General features: G+C 41.6%; 1 protein-coding gene across 1 annotated transcript; it reads left to right on the forward strand.

Annotated features, from left to right (window-relative positions):
* The first annotated feature begins 5,426 nt into the window (after positions 1-5,426).
* On the forward strand, positions 5,427-10,581 carry tmem106bb (transmembrane protein 106Bb). The gene is made up of 8 exons (XM_086178034.1): positions 5,427-5,588; positions 6,704-6,907; positions 7,252-7,315; positions 7,965-8,124; positions 8,787-8,927; positions 9,016-9,065; positions 9,696-9,749; positions 10,207-10,581. Exons 2-8 carry the CDS (start codon positions 6,712-6,714, stop codon positions 10,343-10,345), a joined length of 804 nt encoding a protein of 267 aa, XP_086034160.1. The 5' UTR covers positions 5,427-5,588; positions 6,704-6,711; the 3' UTR covers positions 10,346-10,581.
* The last annotated feature ends 7,953 nt before the right edge of the window (positions 10,582-18,534 follow it).

The raw sequence follows: 18,534 nt of genomic DNA on the forward strand, positions 1-18,534 counted from the left end.
CCCAATTGATTAATCAGGTGAGACCAGCTGCACCACTGGTGCTGTGAAACCATATCTATTTGTTCTTTCAAAAAAGATTCCCTTATTACTTTTTATTTTTACGGGACAGATTTCTTCTAAAAATTGCTTTATATAAGCACCTTTTTCAAACCAGCTTTTTCCCATTTTTTTTTCTCCTCCTATCTCCCCAAGCAGGTGCTACCAGTTGTTATGATATTCTTACTTCTGCATTTTGCCGATGCTTCTCCTGTATCTGGCAATTTAATCCAGCCATCAATGTGGATGCCCTGGTTCAACATGTGTGTGTGTGTGTGTGTGTGTGTGTGTGTGTGTGTGTGTGTGTGTGTGTGTGTGTGTGTGTGTGTGTGTGTGTGTGTGTGTGTGTGTGTGTGTGTGTTGACATGTTGTATGATGTATTTTGCTGAGCTGGTCTACCATACGTTAGCAGAGACAACCAGGTTTACAAGTAATGCTTCATTCTTCTTCTTGATCTGCATATATGCCAGTGAATGCTTTGAAAGCCCAGTGCGCATACATCATAAACCTACAGCTCTATTATTTGCAGCAGGAGGTCTGCTGCCACTGCTGCCACACCAGCGCTTTCTTTCATTTCCAGGGCTGTAGGTACTGATTAACCCTCTCTCTCAGCTCCACCACAATCACTTCCATCTTCCAGTCTATGGAAATGACGAGGCCAGCAATTTCACAACAAGGACCAATCACAAGCTAATCAGCGGGGGCTGAGTGGCCCCGACGACCAGGGCTCACCACAACCTCTTTTCAAGCAAATGTGTGGTCAATCAGCGAGGTCAAACAGGACACGGTGGCTCAGCTGTTGACACTCAGGCTCTCAAAGGGCGCAGATACAAACTCAAGACATTTTTCTTTAGAGGCCAAAATAAAAACAACTGTGTCGGTAGTGCCATTAGAGACACAGAATATTGGACAATATATGTATGGATGCGGGCTCTCTTGCTCAAAGTGTCAATTATTTGAAAAACTAAACCGCAACATTTCTTCAAAAACCCAAGTCAAACTCAAGGCCAAATGTGGGCCACCAGGTAATTTTATGTGGCCCGCGAGATCATCCTAAAAGGTGAATTCTTGTTGAAATCTTCTTGTCTTGGCAACTTGACTTGAATTTCTTCACTTGAATATGTTTCACCCCTCATCCAAGAGGCTTCTTCAGTTCTAATGACCTCTGGGAAGTTTCTGAACATAACTGCCGGGATTTTGGGCGGGTCTAGGTTATGATGCTTGGTGTGTAATTGGGAGTTTAGCTGCAGAAAGTCAGTGTAAGGGGGGTTGTTATGCCAATGGGCATGTTGTTCATTGGAACAAAAGAGTATTTTCAGTGGGATCACCTGGATTGGAATATGAAAAGGGAAAGCTAAGCAGAGTGAAAAGCCTCTTGTATAAGAGGTGAAATGTTTTAAAGTGAAGAAATTCAAGACCAGTTGCCAAGACAAGACAATTTTGGCAAGATATCATCATGACCTGGATGACTAAGAACCTCCACAGACACGTCTGAAAAGGTCTGATTGTTTTAAAGTAAATAAGTCAGATGTGTGTGTTGACCATGAACAATTTCCCATAATTCATGCCAATCACGTTACCCGCGACGTGACAGCGTCCTGCCATCAAATTGCTGTGTACCCACATCAATGCCATTTTGAACAAGAGGAATTGAGAAATACAACTGATCCCTAAATGTCCAGGAAGAGAAAAGTTGATGCAGATGGAAGGCTTTTTCAAGAAGGATGGGAAGGTGAACACGTGTTTGTGCTTCAAGGAGAAAAAGCAGTATGTCTTTTGTGTTATGAGGCGTGTCTTTTGTCAAAGAGTACAATCTACATTGGCATTTTTGACACTAAACACAGAGCTAAGTGTGCTAAAGTAAGCTTTCCAGAAAAACAATAAATTGTCTGAGAATTGATAGCCAAAATGTCACATATGCATTTTAATTGAATCTATGTACAAGCATACGTATGCATTTGAATGAGTCATAAATTCAAGAGTTATTTAATATTAAGGAGTAGTGACATTTGATTTATATTACATTTGGTTACATTTATACTGTCACAGCTACATGTGGCCCTTGGAGGGCAACCATTATGCTAATGTGGCCCTCTATGAAAATGACACCCCTGACACTCATGATCTTATCATTCTGGTCAATGCAGACTTTGTTTCAAACGGAAGTTGTTTTTTATCCAAAGAAATTACGCAAATTGCTCGCAACAACCCCAGCTGTGAGAGCAATATTACAAGTTTGCATTTTGAGTTTTTGAGATTTTAAACATCTTCCATCAGTTGATAATATTATGATGCATCATAATATGACAGGAGCCCAGAGGGAACTTGTGGGGATGAAGAAGGTGGAGGAGTGTGAAATGGTCCAGAGCAATGGAGGGTGTGGAGAAGAGTTGTAGAACAAACAGGTTAGAACGGCTGGAGAAAAGTGTAGGAAAGGTGGAGGAGATGGAGGTGAAGAGCAGCCATGTTTTCTGGTTTGGAGACACTAAGGAGAAAACAAGAGGCAGGGGTGAAGATATGGAGGTTCCTCTTTGGGAGTGAGGAGGATGGAGAGGATCACATGGCAGATGTAGTCACACTGAGATGGTTTGGACATGGACAGAGGGGGGGTGGAGAAAATCAGGGTGGAAGGATGCTGAGGTTGGAGCTGCCAGGCAAGAGGTCTGGAGGAAGACCAGAGAGGAGGTTTTAAGAAGTGAGTTGGTGTGAGAGAAGAGGACACTAGAAGAAGGTTAAAAAGACATACGATAAGTGTATGTATCCTCTGCAACATATGTTGTGCTCTAACTTTTCAAGAATTGACTGCACACCGTCTGTTTATCAATTCGTCAGTGTGAGATGTTCCTTCAACCTCAGCCTACAACGACAACCTTCTTGCAGCTTCTCACCCAGCAAAAAGCTGCTGTTGTTGCATGATGGTGGCTCTCTGCTGTCCTCTGCAGGATGAGGGTTCCAGTGCAGTGGTGTATTTGGGCTTCTCAGCAGATGATATTTCCAAATATTCTAACTGAAGACAGTGGAAGGAAAGAACCAAGGACGGACATCCTAGATGAAAGCTGCTGGAGCTTTTCTCCCACTCCCAGTGCTCCAATCACCGCTGGTACCATAGCTGCCTTTGCACAACATATCTTCTCTTCCTGGTCTTTCAGCCCTTAAGGTTTTTCATGCTTCTTGTGGTCCTTCTTCCTGATGCTGCTTCCACTTACTTCTTACGTATACTAATGATCATCGCAGTCACCGGCTTGCCAGCCTGGATCTGGACGTTCCACAGGAGCTTAGCTTGGTCTTCATCAAACATATGAAGGTCTGCCTTCCACTCTGACTTTTGGGATTTCTGGTCAAGTGGGGGAACATCCTGAACCCTCTGAGTGCCTCTTGATCCTCCTGAGTTCATGCTTCTCCTGCCCACATCTTTAACCCTGCTTTCTTTAGGTATAAGCCTATATGCCAGTTCATCTTAGCCTCCACGATGCCTGCAAACCTCCATGTCCTGCACAGACAGGTTATTTGTCTGGGGTTGGATGGAGCTGCACACTCCTCTGAGGGTACTTCATAATCAGGACGGCTGGCTGCAAGGCTGAACCATTTGAGGTTTGGCCACATCCATCAGAAATTGGCCCAGTTGTGCTGCGGGGCATTTCACATTTGCAATTACTTTCTTGGTCTGGCAGGTGCAGAAGACACCAGGGTCTGTTATTGTCCAGCTCTTGGTACGTGACATATACTTGGACGATTGGAAATGTTATTGGATTTCAATGTGGGAGATTGCTGTGGAGAGCACATGTATACTGTCATGCTTCCTTTTCCCATATGCTCTCTCTCTGCCCTGGGCTGGATCGCTTTTTACGCTTTATCACCTTACAACTGAGATAAAATGTAATTATACTGATACTTAGAGCTCCTTTCATGCTCTTAAAGCCAAAATGTCTTCTATATTTTAAGGTTGTTGCAGAGCATGCCAACCTACTGTTCTCAGGAACATCCTCGGCGGGGGTCGTATGTAATGTCGCAGTTGGTTCTTTCACATGGTTCCTAATCACTGCAAAGATGTGAATGGATGTCTATCTTATGATCTTCAATCATGGCTCGGTCTCCCTGGTGTTAAGAGAATTTGTCCCATGAGGTTCTTCTGGGCTTTTTTACCCAATACCAGATTCTGGCCATGATAATGGCATCTCCTTTGACCTATTGTCCTGGCTCTCCTTTGCCATTTTTGTTGTCTGTCATCAATTTTTGGTTGTGATAGCAGTAGCCACAGGCAGATGTTAGATCAGTGTGCTCTGAGTTAATCCTTTTTTCATCTGGATTCCACACGTAGATGTAGATGATGGGCTTCAAAGTATATCCAACAGTCTCTGCATGTTTCTCCTCTCCTTGGGGGCAACTTGTTGACTAATTAATCTTTCATCTTAACATTCAAACTATGACCACATGGTATCACTTTTACATTGGGCGGCGCCAAAGCCAAAGTTAAACATCTAAAGCACACTTGTGAAAGACAACAGCAGTTGCTCTTGAAGAGTCCTGGAATTGATACCTTCTCTCCAGACAATGACAAGCGCGTGCAGGAAACACTGGTCCTCGGGTTTAAAGCGATCAGGGATGAGAATTCACTCACAGATGGCAGGAACGAATATGACAGCTGTGCTGTGATGAGAAGGGAAAATAACCCTGGGTGTTCGTTCCTGCATCCCACAGAAATAAGTACACTATCTATTATCATTTCATTTTATTTCATATGAATATTATATTTTAAAAATACTATACATCTGAATAAATATTTACATTAACTCTATCTTGAAACTTAAAAAGATAACAACTGAAATAAATAACACTCAAAAATGAATATTTTTAAACAGCTTATAAAATTATAAACATTCCCGAACATTTTTGACAGCCGGAATGGTGTGTTCAGTGTGCCGCGCGCAAATTTTAACAAGACGAATGAGCAAATGTCCGTTTTTGCTGCTCCTGCCACGGGACCGGACTTTGTTGTCCCGGTGTGTTAATGTCTCTTTCAGGAAATAAGTCACGATGGTCAGGAACTAATCAAGCAAGAATTATTCAAAGTCAGGAAATACACTTTCAAGACATCCCGGTTCAGAGATATCTCGGGCCAGAACGAATGTCACCCCGAGAGGATCGTTCACCCTCCCTGGACATATGCAGATTTTATACCTCAGACCCCAAGGTCGGGTTTAGTTCCTTATAAAGACTTCTTTTACACAGTCTTGAAATGTGGGCACTTGGGGTGCGGGGCCGCGCAAGGCCGCACCCCGGACAAAGTCGCGGGTGCGCCTGATCGGTTACGCGCGGGGGGTGTCGGTGGAAAAGTACGGAGTAGTGCATTCCTTGACGTCACGTCATGCGGTCTCGCAGTTAAATTTTAACACAACGCACCTGGACAAGAACTGGATACTGGAAAGTGCGAAAACCGGGTTCCCGGCTACAATGAACACATCATCTCCAGCGCATGCGTGTCAATTTCTAGAAAAGCGAAACACGATTCGACTGTCCACTAGTTAATCCAACAAAAAAGCGGTCACATTCAGGTAATTATTATTTCCTTTAGTCTCAACTTGATTTTTTAAAATTATTGAATCTTGAACATTTACTGTTTTTGCGAAAAATATTTGCGGAAAACAGCTACTTACCTTCTGAGAAACAGTGTCAATAATGTTAGCCTTTAAAATGTCCATATATATATTCCACACAGTCTCTTGTCGGCGGTTCACTATTTTCCTGTTAGCTTGTGAACATTTTCATAAAATGTCAGGCCAGTTATGTCCCACTTTTGCCAATTCCTTTGCGTGCTGTCTCATACAGCGATAAATATGCCAATTTCTTTTACAGATGTTCTATTACAGATTCACTTTCATTTTCACATGACTCTAAATCACTTGGGGTGGATTTGGTGTGCTGAATTGCAAGTAGATAAGATAAGATAGTCTATTCGGTGTTTTATGACTAAATGTAGAACTAAGTTAGCATTATAACTATGTGTTCATGTACAAAAAGCATTTCCCCTCAATAAATTTTACAGCTACAAGATTTGAAATATATATCTGCGGACTTCTTGGCTTTTTTGTAATGCCAACATTAAGGGAAATCAAATAGTTTGATATTTTGTGAATAGTTGCTTTATCTTCAGAAAGAATGGCCTTCTGAGGGACTTCTCGAAAACACACAGTAACTGAAGTGTTACTTCAGAATCGGAATTGCTTTATTCACCAATTGATTTTGCAACTACAAGGATTTTGCTTTGGTTAACGGTGCTGAACAGACATGTAACAGGTACTAAATAATTGAAAACTTTGGACCATTGTTACTCTGTTTATGATTATAGGACCTGTGGTCAAAGGGAAAGAAAGATTGACACAGTGCCAGGGTCTTCTTAGCTGAGGACAGATATATATTCGTCGCATTTTTCTATTGTTGCGTAAATTTCAAATTCTGACCCAGCTCAGCTGCAAACTATATGGGAAGCTTCCCTTTTTACAGGGCTGTTTATCTAATTGGATAAGGGTTTCTGTTAGTTTTTCAGACTCAGAGATATTGCTGTTTGAATCAGCAGTGCAGCAGAAAGCCTGCACCCTAAATACGTTTATCAACAAACCCAGTAAAGCACTTTGTTAATCCCTGGCCTCTCTGTGTCCCGTCTTTGCAGATTTGACAATGGGGAAGTCTTTTTCCCATCTCTTTAAGCAGACGGGCCATGATGATATTCAGGATACCTTGACATCCCCCCTGGATGATAACCAGACCGAGGTTGGGAAAGGGGGTGACGTCTCACAGTTCCCCTATGTGGAGTTCACTGGACGCGACAGTGTGACGTGTCCCACGTGTCAAGGCACTGGGAGGATCCCCAGAGGTATGCTTGAGAGACCACTTCTCATGGTGGTGGTGTCAGGAATCACTGACGTTGCTAGTTGTTAAGGCATACATCGAAGTTGCTTGCAAGTCTGCAAATGTTATAAATAACAAAATTTGAATAACTACCATGAAAGAAGTGTATTTTGGCATGTGTTCATGTATGTGTGTCGGTTTTTTTATCCTTTCGCGGGTCTTTTCAGATCAGGAGTGTTTGGTCTGAATGTTAGGACTTGATTCAAGACAAAACTGAGTTGTGTCATTTTTCTTTTCCCAATACGTAATGAGAAGGTCACGGGGCTGCAAAGCTGGTTGTCTGGTCATTAATCAGCCCCTCTGTTTTAGGACAAGAAAATCAACTGGTGGCATTGATCCCATACAGTGACCAAAGGCTTCGCCCCAGGAGGACGTGAGTGTTTACAAGTGTAATTTGACCCATCTAATAAAATGACACATATGCAGAAAAGATAACTGTCAGGGAAGTGTCAATTTGTCGAGATGTTGTGGGGGTCAGACACCAAGTGTAGTGATAATAACCGAGAAACTGCAGCACACTCACCGAAAGATGAGTTAGAGGAACGAGACGGTGTTTCATATAATAATGTATCCTTTATGAAAAATTTGTTCTTTGCAATTAACCCATCATAGATTAACCATGAGCAGTAAGCTGGCATCCACTAGCGCCAGGGGAGCAGTTAGGGGTTTAACACACTCGGGAGGCCTGGAGTCGAACCAGGAATGTTTGGTTTCGAAGACGTTTGCTCTGCCTCCTGCGACACACTGCCCCCACTGATTTTGTTTTTCACATATGAGCCGTCTCAATTGTCCACAGGTTTTTACCTGAAAGGCTTTATATTCAGGAGGCATAGGGAAATCATAATTAAAATGGCAAAAGTGTGAGGGGACATAGAGCTGGGTGTAAATAGGGTTTGTTAAAAGGCTGTTTGTAAACACACACATGCATATAGATATGTATAAAGATGAAAAACCTCCATCACGTGGCTTCTGTGTAAAGTGTAGTAAGCAAAGGATGTGTTTTAACTGTGTGTTCCCATCAGGAAATTATACGTAACCGCCTCGGTGGCAGTGTGCCTGCTGCTGTCCAGCCTGGCTGTCTTCTTCCTCTTCCCCCGCTCCATCGATGTATCGTATGTCGGGGTGAAGTCAGTGTTTGTCAGCTATGACCACAGCAAGCGCAGTGTCTACCTGAACATCACGGTGAGCCTTGGAGCTCTGATCTCTCAAACCCGCACCACACAAAGCCTAGGTTGTTTATATGTTCTGAATCAATAATTAGTCTTTTTTTTGCATGCTGACGATATGTGTACGAAACAAATAGTTTGACTTCATCACAAATATTTGTTCAATATTGAAAGTCAGCCTCAAACCTTTGCATCTTTAGTCACAGTATTTAGCAAATGACTTGACAATATCGCTCATTCTTCGTCCCCATAAAACCAGTGTGTGTGTGTGTGGTGTGCATGTGTGTGTGTGTGTGTGTGTATCTTTTTTAATTAAAAATTACGTGCCCAGGGAATGTCATTAGTATGGCTCTGTACTCTTAAGATAAGACATCCTTCATTGATTCCCATAGGGGAAGTTCTTTTGTCACAGCAGCGCAACAATGACTGGATCAATAAATATGAATATAAATAAGAGACAATTCAAAGATCGCAAAAGACACCCACAAATAAATTGACAGCTAAATTGACAGCTAAATTGACAACAAGAATAACAACAATAGGAATAGGAATAAACAGAATGAATCGACAAGACAAAATCGACAACAGAATTCCGTAGTTTTCTTGTATAAACACTGGCCTCACTGTTGAAGAATCTGTTCTTGCTAAGGATAAAACGCATGGCTGCCTCCTCCGCAGAACACCCTGAACATCACAAACAACAACTACTACTCGGTGGAGGTGGCGAACATCACAACCCAGGTGCAGTTTGTGAAGACGGTAATTGGGAAGTCTCGGATCAGTAACTCGACATTCATCAGCCCCCTGGACATGAAGCAGGTACTGATGCGTGTTTTTGCATGCCGCCGCCCACCTTCCACCTCAGCTGACTCCCCTGTGTCCCGTCCCGTCCCGTCCCCCCTCATAGATCAACTACATAGTCTCCACCATCATCGCAGAAGAGATGAGCTACATGTAGTAAGTGCCGTTGTCAGGATAAGCTCGGTCAACGGCTGTATCCTCACAGTATGCATGTGAATGTACATATTTGCTGCGGAGGCAAAGTGAAATCTTAAAAATAGCAACGAATGAAGTCAATAAATGAATCCTGATTGTATGTGTTTGATTCTAAATGTGATGAGACAGTTGATCAGTCACTGTAGAGAGAAATTATGCCATTTGAGAGTTGATTTTTATCTTTTTGGGTTTGATTTTAGGTAAACCTTCTTTAAACAAAGCAAATTAAAAAAAAACCTGTGTGTGTGTATATATATCTCTCTCTATATATAGAGAGAGATATATATACTACATAAGAGATAAGAGCCAAATCAATGAAGGCAAAGGTTTATTTAGTCTGTAAGTAAAATTGTGAAAAATTGATTTCATGTGGTTGTTTGCTGCTGCCTGGATGTGTAATTGATCTTTAAACAGAATCAGATTAGCTCTAGTGATTCTTTGAATTTCTGTAATGCTGCTATTAATCTTGTGTGTATGATTTTTAAACACAAGAATGAACCTTTTGAAACAGCGATTTTCATGAAGACCTCAAACATAAATTTGTCCTTACCGCTTTCCCTTGTTTGTTTGTCGTCCTGTCTGTTCTTCCAGTGACTACTGCACCCTGCAGACCATTAAGGTCCACAACATCGTGGTCATGATGCAGTGAGTTTTGTCGCTCATTTCTTTAAACAAATATATTTATATTCACAGATATGATTCTTTCTTAGCTATATGATAAGGGCTGTACACTATGTTTCAAATATGAACATTCAGTATGTTTAAATCGTTTGTAAAAACTGACCTCGTTGGTTATTTTATCAGTTTATTTATTTGCAGGTGAGTTCATGGATATCTTTTTTTCCTTTCTAATAGCAGAAATCAAGGGATTTTGTAGACTTTGCAAAATGACAAAAACAGTTGAAATTATTAACACACACTTCTACATCATACAAAGGAAAAACAAATCTGTGTTCATCACTAGATTTGATTATTTTATTTTACTCAGTAGAGCGTGTTAAAACATGACCTCCCAGTCATGTCTTGCGTTAAGACCCTCCTTCAATTCTAGCCTGAACACCAAGCACATGATGTGGCCTGACCACTCTGTCCGCCCCTGCAGGGTGACAGTCACCACCACCTACTTCGGCCATGCGGAGCAGGTGTCTCAGGAGATGTACCCCTACGTGGACTGTGGAGGGAACACCACCAGCATTGGTGGGATGACCAAGCCCTTCAGGATCTCCGCTCTGGCTGTGTGACCCTTCAGGGTCGAGACCACACTGGTTTGAATATTCACCCCGCTCCCCCTCCCCACCACCCTCTACCTCTGCAGAATTTGCCAGAATTGCACTTTTTGAAACCAGACCAGGACACGCCCTTAGTTGGCCTCACATCCAATGTCTGACCTGCTTCCCCTCCTCCTGCCGGGTCATCTCTACACATACCCTGTTTGGATGGATATCACCAGCCCTTTGTTAATAGTGACACACTTGTTTTGTGAAAGAGGGACACAATTTGAACTCTGAACAAAAAGTTCTCTTCCTCCTCTTTCATGACAAGGAATTGATTTAAAAAATAAAAAAAAAAGATGAATTATTCACTTAATCATCAATTAATTCTGTTGCCATAACAACACAAAATACAAGCGCCATCGTCAGGCTCCATTGTGGATGACCTGTGTTTTCCCTTTTCAAAAAAACAGTTGTGGTTTGTTGGTTTGAGCAGTGAGAATAGTTTGCAGAGCATCCTAACCTGCTCAATCCCAGTGCACTTTAAACACTCACACGCCTCACACCTGTTAAAAGCTGTGCTCTTCAAGCATGTCTGCATATTAATGTGAAATAAGCTCCAGCCTTTGGTGGCACTGCTCGGACTGCTCTTTGCGCCTGGGGATAGTTCGACACTCTCACACACCTGATGGTTTGTTTCGTCGTTAAAGTCCACCGAGCACCATGTTTGAATAGCAGTTATTTAACAATCTATTTTTTAATCCAGTTTCCAATAGAAATACAACAATCTCAATAGTGAATGCTGAAGGTCTCATCAGTATTTCAATAGCATTTGCAGAATTAAAATTAATTCAGGATGCACAAAGATGTGTATAAGTAGGAGAGATAAACTCATCCTTAATTTCACAACAGATCTGCTCCATGTTTATTAGCCACTTCCTGGAGCCGGACCGATGCCTGTCATACGGATCAGCGCTTGGCGCCGGGAATTTATAAGTTCAGAAACTGTCAATCAAATGAGGTTAAAAGTCAGTCTGCTAAAAAGTCATGAGGCAAATTAGTCATGTGATTCTGTGGGGACACACACACGTAACATTATAGAAGATGGCAACTGTCAGTTCCTAGTGTAGCAGGTCCGTTTTCAGTTTATCTGCATTAATGAGTCAAAGGAAGAGTTGAAAGAGCTTCAATCTGGACTTTTAGCTATTTTTTTTCGCCTGAAAAAATATATCTTAAAAAGGCAATAGTTTCAGCCTGACTGATAATGTGATAAACATTTCCTTACATTCCTGCATGTCATGCATCTGGGCATGTTTTCAAATTAAAACATGCAAACGATTTTTTTTTTAATTTATTTCATGAAGACATTTATTTGTGTTTGCAATTTATTCAAAATTGATGGGCAAAAATCTTTTTGAGATGGCCTTTTTTCAGTATTTAGAACAACTGAACTAAAATTATGTAGAGGTTCATTTGAAGCAACATAAGATAAATCCTCAAATACAATTTTCCAAGTTTCTTGGTGAATTTGGGATTTTTTTTGGAATTGCTAGTAATTGTAAATTTTTTTTAAATACTGCATATGATTTATCTGAACCCTTCCATGCCTCCTGTGGGGAGCAGTCGCACAACATCAGAATACATTTCACAATCCTTGTTCAAATTCTGCTATTGTGAAAGTATGACTTCCGCATATCCTGATCTTCATGCGTCATGACGTTACAGTTTCATGTCCCCTAATTACTTTTGAGGATTCTGAAAGAAAAATTTCAGCTGTGTTTCCTACCCCGTGTGTACTTGAACATACCTGTGTAAGTCTGTCCTATAAAAAAATGTTGAATTAATAAAAAAAAAGCACACAAAAGAAGTTTTTAATGAAGACGCTCCTGTTGTTCTGCTACTTGCTTAATACTTGTTTAGTGACCTTCATTCCTACCTCATCTGTCATTTCAACGAAAAGACTTTATGTGGGTTTTGATACTAGCCATTCTTATCATAGCTATTTTCTTACCCAGCATGATGTTCCACCAAAAGCCATCTCAGTGGTGCAAAGTAACCATGACAGGGTTGTCACCACTTGACTGGTAGGAGGTGGCCTTTTATCCAAAAGTTGCCACGTTTCATTGGCAGAAGGGTTTCCATCCCTATCCAGAACACCTTCTCCTTTCTCAGATTGCCACTGAAATATCATGCTTGGGTCTATGCGGTTTGAGCGAGTGCAGGGGTCGGCAACCCGCGGCTCCGGAGCCGCATGCGGCTCTTTCATCTTTACACTGCGGCTCCGAGTGGCTTGGGAAAATAAATTATAAATATTTAATTGAAGTGTATTTCATTTTTCAAATTCCTTTTTTAACTTATATTTCTAAGTTGGAAGATTATTGTGATCTTGAAATATTAAATAAAATTATATTTATTATTTTTCGCCGCCCCAAATAACGTCACACTCGCGGAAGCCGGTATACCCGCTAGCCGGTAAAGTCTCGATTTGCAGATGCTGTACGCTGAAATTCAGGAGCACAAGTCCCATGAACCAGGTAAAATAAATATTTATGAAGATGTTTTGCAAATATTTATTTTTTATTGTTCACTGACAGTGATTTTTTTTTTGTGTGTTACGGGTTGCCGACCCCTGAGTGGAATGGTGGAAGCCCTGGCGTGCTGCCGCCACCTCCTGGACCATATGGAGGTTGGCAGCAGTATTGACGTCAATAATGTGTACGGCCCGTTGTTCTCTAAAATTAGTTTATTGTGCTTAATGTTATTAAATGAAGTGACACTTTGCACTTTGTTTGTATGCTCATTGTGACTTTTCAGAACCTCAAACATTTGGAAGAAGTTGTGGGGTTTTCAGCTGGATGGTAAGTATGAAAGTATCAAAGTAGTTCTGGTTCTAAGTCAGAACCTGTGCTGAAGAGTGTTCTCTGCTTTGTGGTATGGTGCTCATCCCCCGGGCCACACAAAAACATGAAATGTCATGTAAATTGTCTTAACCGAGGGGGAAGTCACTCCGCTCACCAGAGTTTCTGTGAGAACCACACCCCGGGATGCGGGCGAGGCCTGTGCAGTGGGCGGAGACTGTTAAGCCACACATGGAAACCTCAAGTAAAACTTTACAATGTATGTAATTGTGGCCTGAAACAGCATTGTAAACATTGTAACCAACTGTTACGACTTCTACTTTGTGCTTTCTGTGTGGTAACAGCCAGAAAGTCAGCAGAGGAACAATAGATCCCACTGATCATCTGCTTCTGCAGCAGGAATGGATGATCTTCATGCTGTCAGCGTGGCTATGTATCATTAGTGTCCTCACTTTGGGAAAAAAACATCACAGTTATAACTCCTATTTATCTATATTTACCCTATTTCTATCATATTTAGCTTTAATCTTTGTAATAGGGCATAAATATTTAGTGTTCACTCACAACATAATTATTGACAGTTCAGCTTTAAATGTTTAATTATCTTCAAGTCTTACTTGAAACATGACCTTAGCTGCTCCACATGGACCAGTGTGACTGCAGTGCTACAAATGTGTAAGCCAGAATGAAAGGGAAGATGTACAAGACAGTGGTGAGACCAGCGATGCTGTGTGGCCGAGAAACTGTTACAATGACCAAAAGACAGCAGGCAGAACTAGAGGTTGCAGATATGAGGATGTTGAGGTTTTCTTTGGGAGTGACCAGGATGGATAGGATCAGGAATGAGTCTATCAGAGGGACGGCACATGTTCGATCTTTTGGAGAGAAGGTCAGAGAAGCCAGACAGAGATGGTTCAGTCATGTACAGAGAAGGGATTGAGAATATATTGGTAGACGGATGCTTGAATTGGAGCTGCCAGGCAAGAGGTCTTGAGGAAGACCAAAGTTAAGATTTATGGACGTAGTGAGGGAGGATATAAAGGTAGTTGGTGTGAAAGAGGAGGATACGGAGAATAGGGTTAGAGGGAGAAAGTTGATTCGCTGTGGCGACCCCTGACGGGAAAAGCTGAAAGGAGAAGAAGACACTCTAAGGTTTCCACTGTTGTTATTGGGACTTGATAATATCAATAATGGCCACAGAAGGATGCCATGTTTATATATCCAAACCTTGTACTACCCTGGCAGGCCTGACTTGTTCACTGCTATTAGCCAGGTTTTCAGCTTGGTGTGCATGGCTTGGATCACTACTGTGTCTCTCGGAGTAGCGTCAAAGATCTTCCCCAAGCTTTTCACCAGGTTTTTTAACCCAGACTTGTCCATCAGATCGACAGATGGAGATGCGCTATTCATCATTCCAGGGAACCTGTCTCCACTGCTCTGGAGTCCAGTGGCGACGTGCTTTACATCACTGCATCCGATGCTTTGCATTGCACTTTGTGAAGTGTGGCTTGGATGCAGCTGCTTCGCCATGGAAACCCATTCTATGAAGCTCTCTGCGCACTGTCCTTCAGCTAATCTGAAGGCCACATGAAGTATGGAGGCCTGTAGCGATTGACTCTGCAGAAAGTTGGCGGCCTCTTTGCACTATGCGTCTCAGCTTCTGCTGACCCCGCTCCATCAGCTTATGTGGCCCACCACTTCATGGCTGAGTAGCTGTCGTTCCCAAACACTTCCATGTTCTTATAATACAGATGACAGTTGGTTGTTGAATACTTAGGAGCGAGGGCATTTCACAACTGGATTTGTTGCACAATAGACATCCTATCACAGTTCCATGCTGGAATTAACTAAGCTCCTGAGAGTGACCCATTATTTCACAAATGTTTGTAAAAACAGTCTGCATGCCTAGGTGCTTGATTTTATACACCTGTGACATTGGAAGTGATTAGAACCCCTGATTCTGATTATTTGGGTGGATGAACCAATACTTTTGGCCATATAGTATATATATATTATATATATATATAACATTATCCATTTATCCATTTTAGATTATGGAGACATTTTGTACATGAATGCCTCAGCTCAGTGTCTGAGTAAGGTTGACTTGGTGTATCATGCCGCTCAGAGGTTTGTTACTAACTGTAGGGCTTTAACTCATCACTGAGAGCTGTATTATCGAGTGGGATGGTCTTCTTTGTCCACCAGGAGATTTATTCACTGGTGCACTTTCATTTACAAGACTATGCTGGGACTGTTGCAGTCTTACATTTGTAACGTAATCACACAGAGAAGTGTTGATTCTTATGGTTCACGTTCTAATGATCAGCTGTTTCTTTCTGTTCCATTTGTCCGCACGGAACTTGGAAAAGAGGCTTTTGTCTATTCTGCCCCCACTACACGGAACATGTTGCAAAAGGACTGGAAACTCACGGAACTTGTTTCATTGAGCGGCTTTAAGTCCAAATTGAGAGCATTTGAGACGACTTCACAGATTCGAAACTGTTTTATATGATCTGTATGGCATTTTAATTTCATTTTAAATGTAATTGTATTTTTTTGCTGCCTCTTGGCCAGGACTCCCTTGAAAAAGAGGTTTTTAATCTCAATGGGACTTTCCTGGTTAAATAAAGGAGAAATAAATAAAATAAATAAATTTGCAGTCATGCAGGTGAGGATGCTGCAGCACCCAAATGGCCAGTTTGGATCTCGGATCCTGGAGGAACCGCGGTGCCACGCCACGCCTCTACAAAGAAATATCTCAAAAGTCCCTAGATCTTGAGCCATCATTCTCCAGGGTTTGCTTGCCATTTCTCCTCACCAGGTTCCACTCAGGGTCTCTGGTAAACTATCATCCACCTCTTTAAAGTCTATGTTCTGATATGGTTGAACAAATAGTTTACAGGGAGGAGAAAGGACCTGCAGGACATTTGAACCACAACTTCAACATTGATAAAGATATTCACGGCAAAACACGGCAAGACCGCTTCTTGGTGTGTGCTGAGTCATGCTGGGCCGATGCAAACTGCGGAGATGATGTCTGCTGTATAAGAAATATAATTCCAGTACAATTTAAGCTACAAACACGAGCACTTTCATTTTTAAACATTAGCAAAAAAAGGATACTTTTGAGGACGGAGGTTAGTGTCGGTGAAAGGATCTGGCTGTACCTTGCCAAGTTTCCACCCTCTAGAGGTCAGAGTTCGTTTTTTGTATATTAACTTCTACATTTTGGTGTTCTTGGGTAATAATGGTGCTGCAGCCTCACATGTACTGGCCAACCATTCTACAGTTTATTCATAAAAGCATTAATGACTAATAAACTGATGATGCAAGCAGAATATCTTAAAAAAACTTGCTCATCGTCAGGATCCCATGTTTGTTCAAATGTCAAATTCTTCGCCTTTTTTAATTTAAACATCCCGGGGGCATTGAAATTATTCAATGCATTGATCCAGGTGATGAGCCCGGAGCTGAAGTATACCAAGATATCTCTCAATTGACAGCTCCAGAGCTTCTTCCCAGGCGTCCTGAAGCCATGCATGCCTCCAATATTCTCCTACTGTTGCTGACGCTCCTGGCCGTTCGTGATGGTGCCGCAGGTAAGTAGCGCGGTCGTGAAAACCCGAGGAGACCCAAACCTGAGGTTGACTTTGTCTTTGTTGAAGGTGACATGAAAGACACCATTGTACTGTAGCAGCGGTGGCTGGACCAGGATCAACAACAGCCATTCCCCCAATGTGGAATACAAAGAACTTCTACTGCTCCATGGTGAAAAACACAAACACGTGCACCATACATTGATTCTTCACGATCACGCTGGACCACGCTTGCGTTTCCATCACCTTCAGAAATGGTGCGAGACAGAAGGTTTTCACCTGGTGTCCGTCCACAACGAGGACAAGTACAGCAAACTGTTGTGTCTGCTCTTTAGGGAGACCAAGCAGCACAGGCGCACCTTCTGGATCGGAGCCTCTTTAGTTTATGCAAGCTGAAAAATCCTCCGGGTTTACCGGCATTGTGCGCAAACTGTCAGAGGCAACGCTGTCGCTGTAAAACGACCCCTCATTTATCCTCTGTGTGTGACACTTTATGGCAATGAGAAGTGTGTGGAGATGAACTATGGAGGTAAGACATGAAGCACAAGAGGACTTGGGCTTTATAACAAGAAGAATACATTGACATGTGACACCTGAACAGACCTTGTATGGACTATAAGGATATTTTTTATTATTATTATTTTTTTCATTATTATCAATACTATTGTCACATGTTTTTGTAATGATTTCATTGCGATTAGTATATTCTGTTTTGTTATTGTATTATTATTATATTGTTATTACTATCTGTACTATTCTTATTCTTATTTTATTTGTATTATTAATGGTAGTGGGAGTATTTTATTGTTATTTTCACTGTTATTGCTATTATTGTTGTTGTCAGTGTGTTTGTTAATAATTCCCAAACTATTATAACAATAATAATTCAGGGACACTATCAAGACAAGGAAGTCTGTACAATAATATTTAATGTTTCTATTTCTATAGGTTTCTTCTATTGATATATGTGTGCAATAGTGCGTATATGTGTGTGTGTGTATGTAGTTGTGTGTGTATATATATGTGTATATGTATATATATGGAGGGACCTGATGAAGATGGCCCTAGAGAACCCGATTGTGGTGTTGAAGGATGAGATCACCAGTATCACCATATATATTATTGCACTGTCTGGAGTCGACATGTCAGATGACCCATTTTCTTTAGCACGTTCATCCAGAGTGGGGACAATGGAATGATGCTGGATGCTCGATGGTGAAGCCATTTGTATGCATGAACAGAATGTGATCATCTGCATCCAGCCTAGTCAATTAATCTGATTGAGATTTGTGTTTTTCCGCAAACTCAGTGTGGACTGAAATTAATTCCAAGTGTGAAATATAATTCATGAAGTCATTATTAAAGCAAATTTTAAACTGCTCAAAAACAAAGTGTACAATGTGATTAATACTCATCATGTGATGGACCAGTTGCCACATGTACAGACTAGCAACGTGAGGTTCATGGCTGGTGAGGCACGTCTACCATGAGGCAGAACTGCATGTCTCACTTGGCGGCTCTTTGCAGACGTTTTATGATCACTCAGCACAAAAAACCGTGTTCCTGTGAATATCTTTATCAGTGTTGAAGTTGCAGTTCAAATGTCCTCACTCCTCCCTGTAAATTATTTGTTCAATCATTCAGAATATAGACCTTAAGGCAGGGGTGTCAAACATACAGCCCGCGGGCCGGAACCGGACCGCAAAGGGGTTCGACCAGAACCGCAGGATAATTTTAAAGTGGAAAAAATGCATAAAAGACA

Source organism: Fistularia commersonii, chromosome 30, assembly GCF_037954325.1.
Source record: "Fistularia commersonii isolate RoL2024-O1a breed Wild chromosome 30, RoL_Fcom_v1.0, whole genome shotgun sequence".
In the NCBI taxonomy this organism is placed as follows: Eukaryota; Metazoa; Chordata; class Actinopteri; order Syngnathiformes; family Fistulariidae; genus Fistularia; species Fistularia commersonii.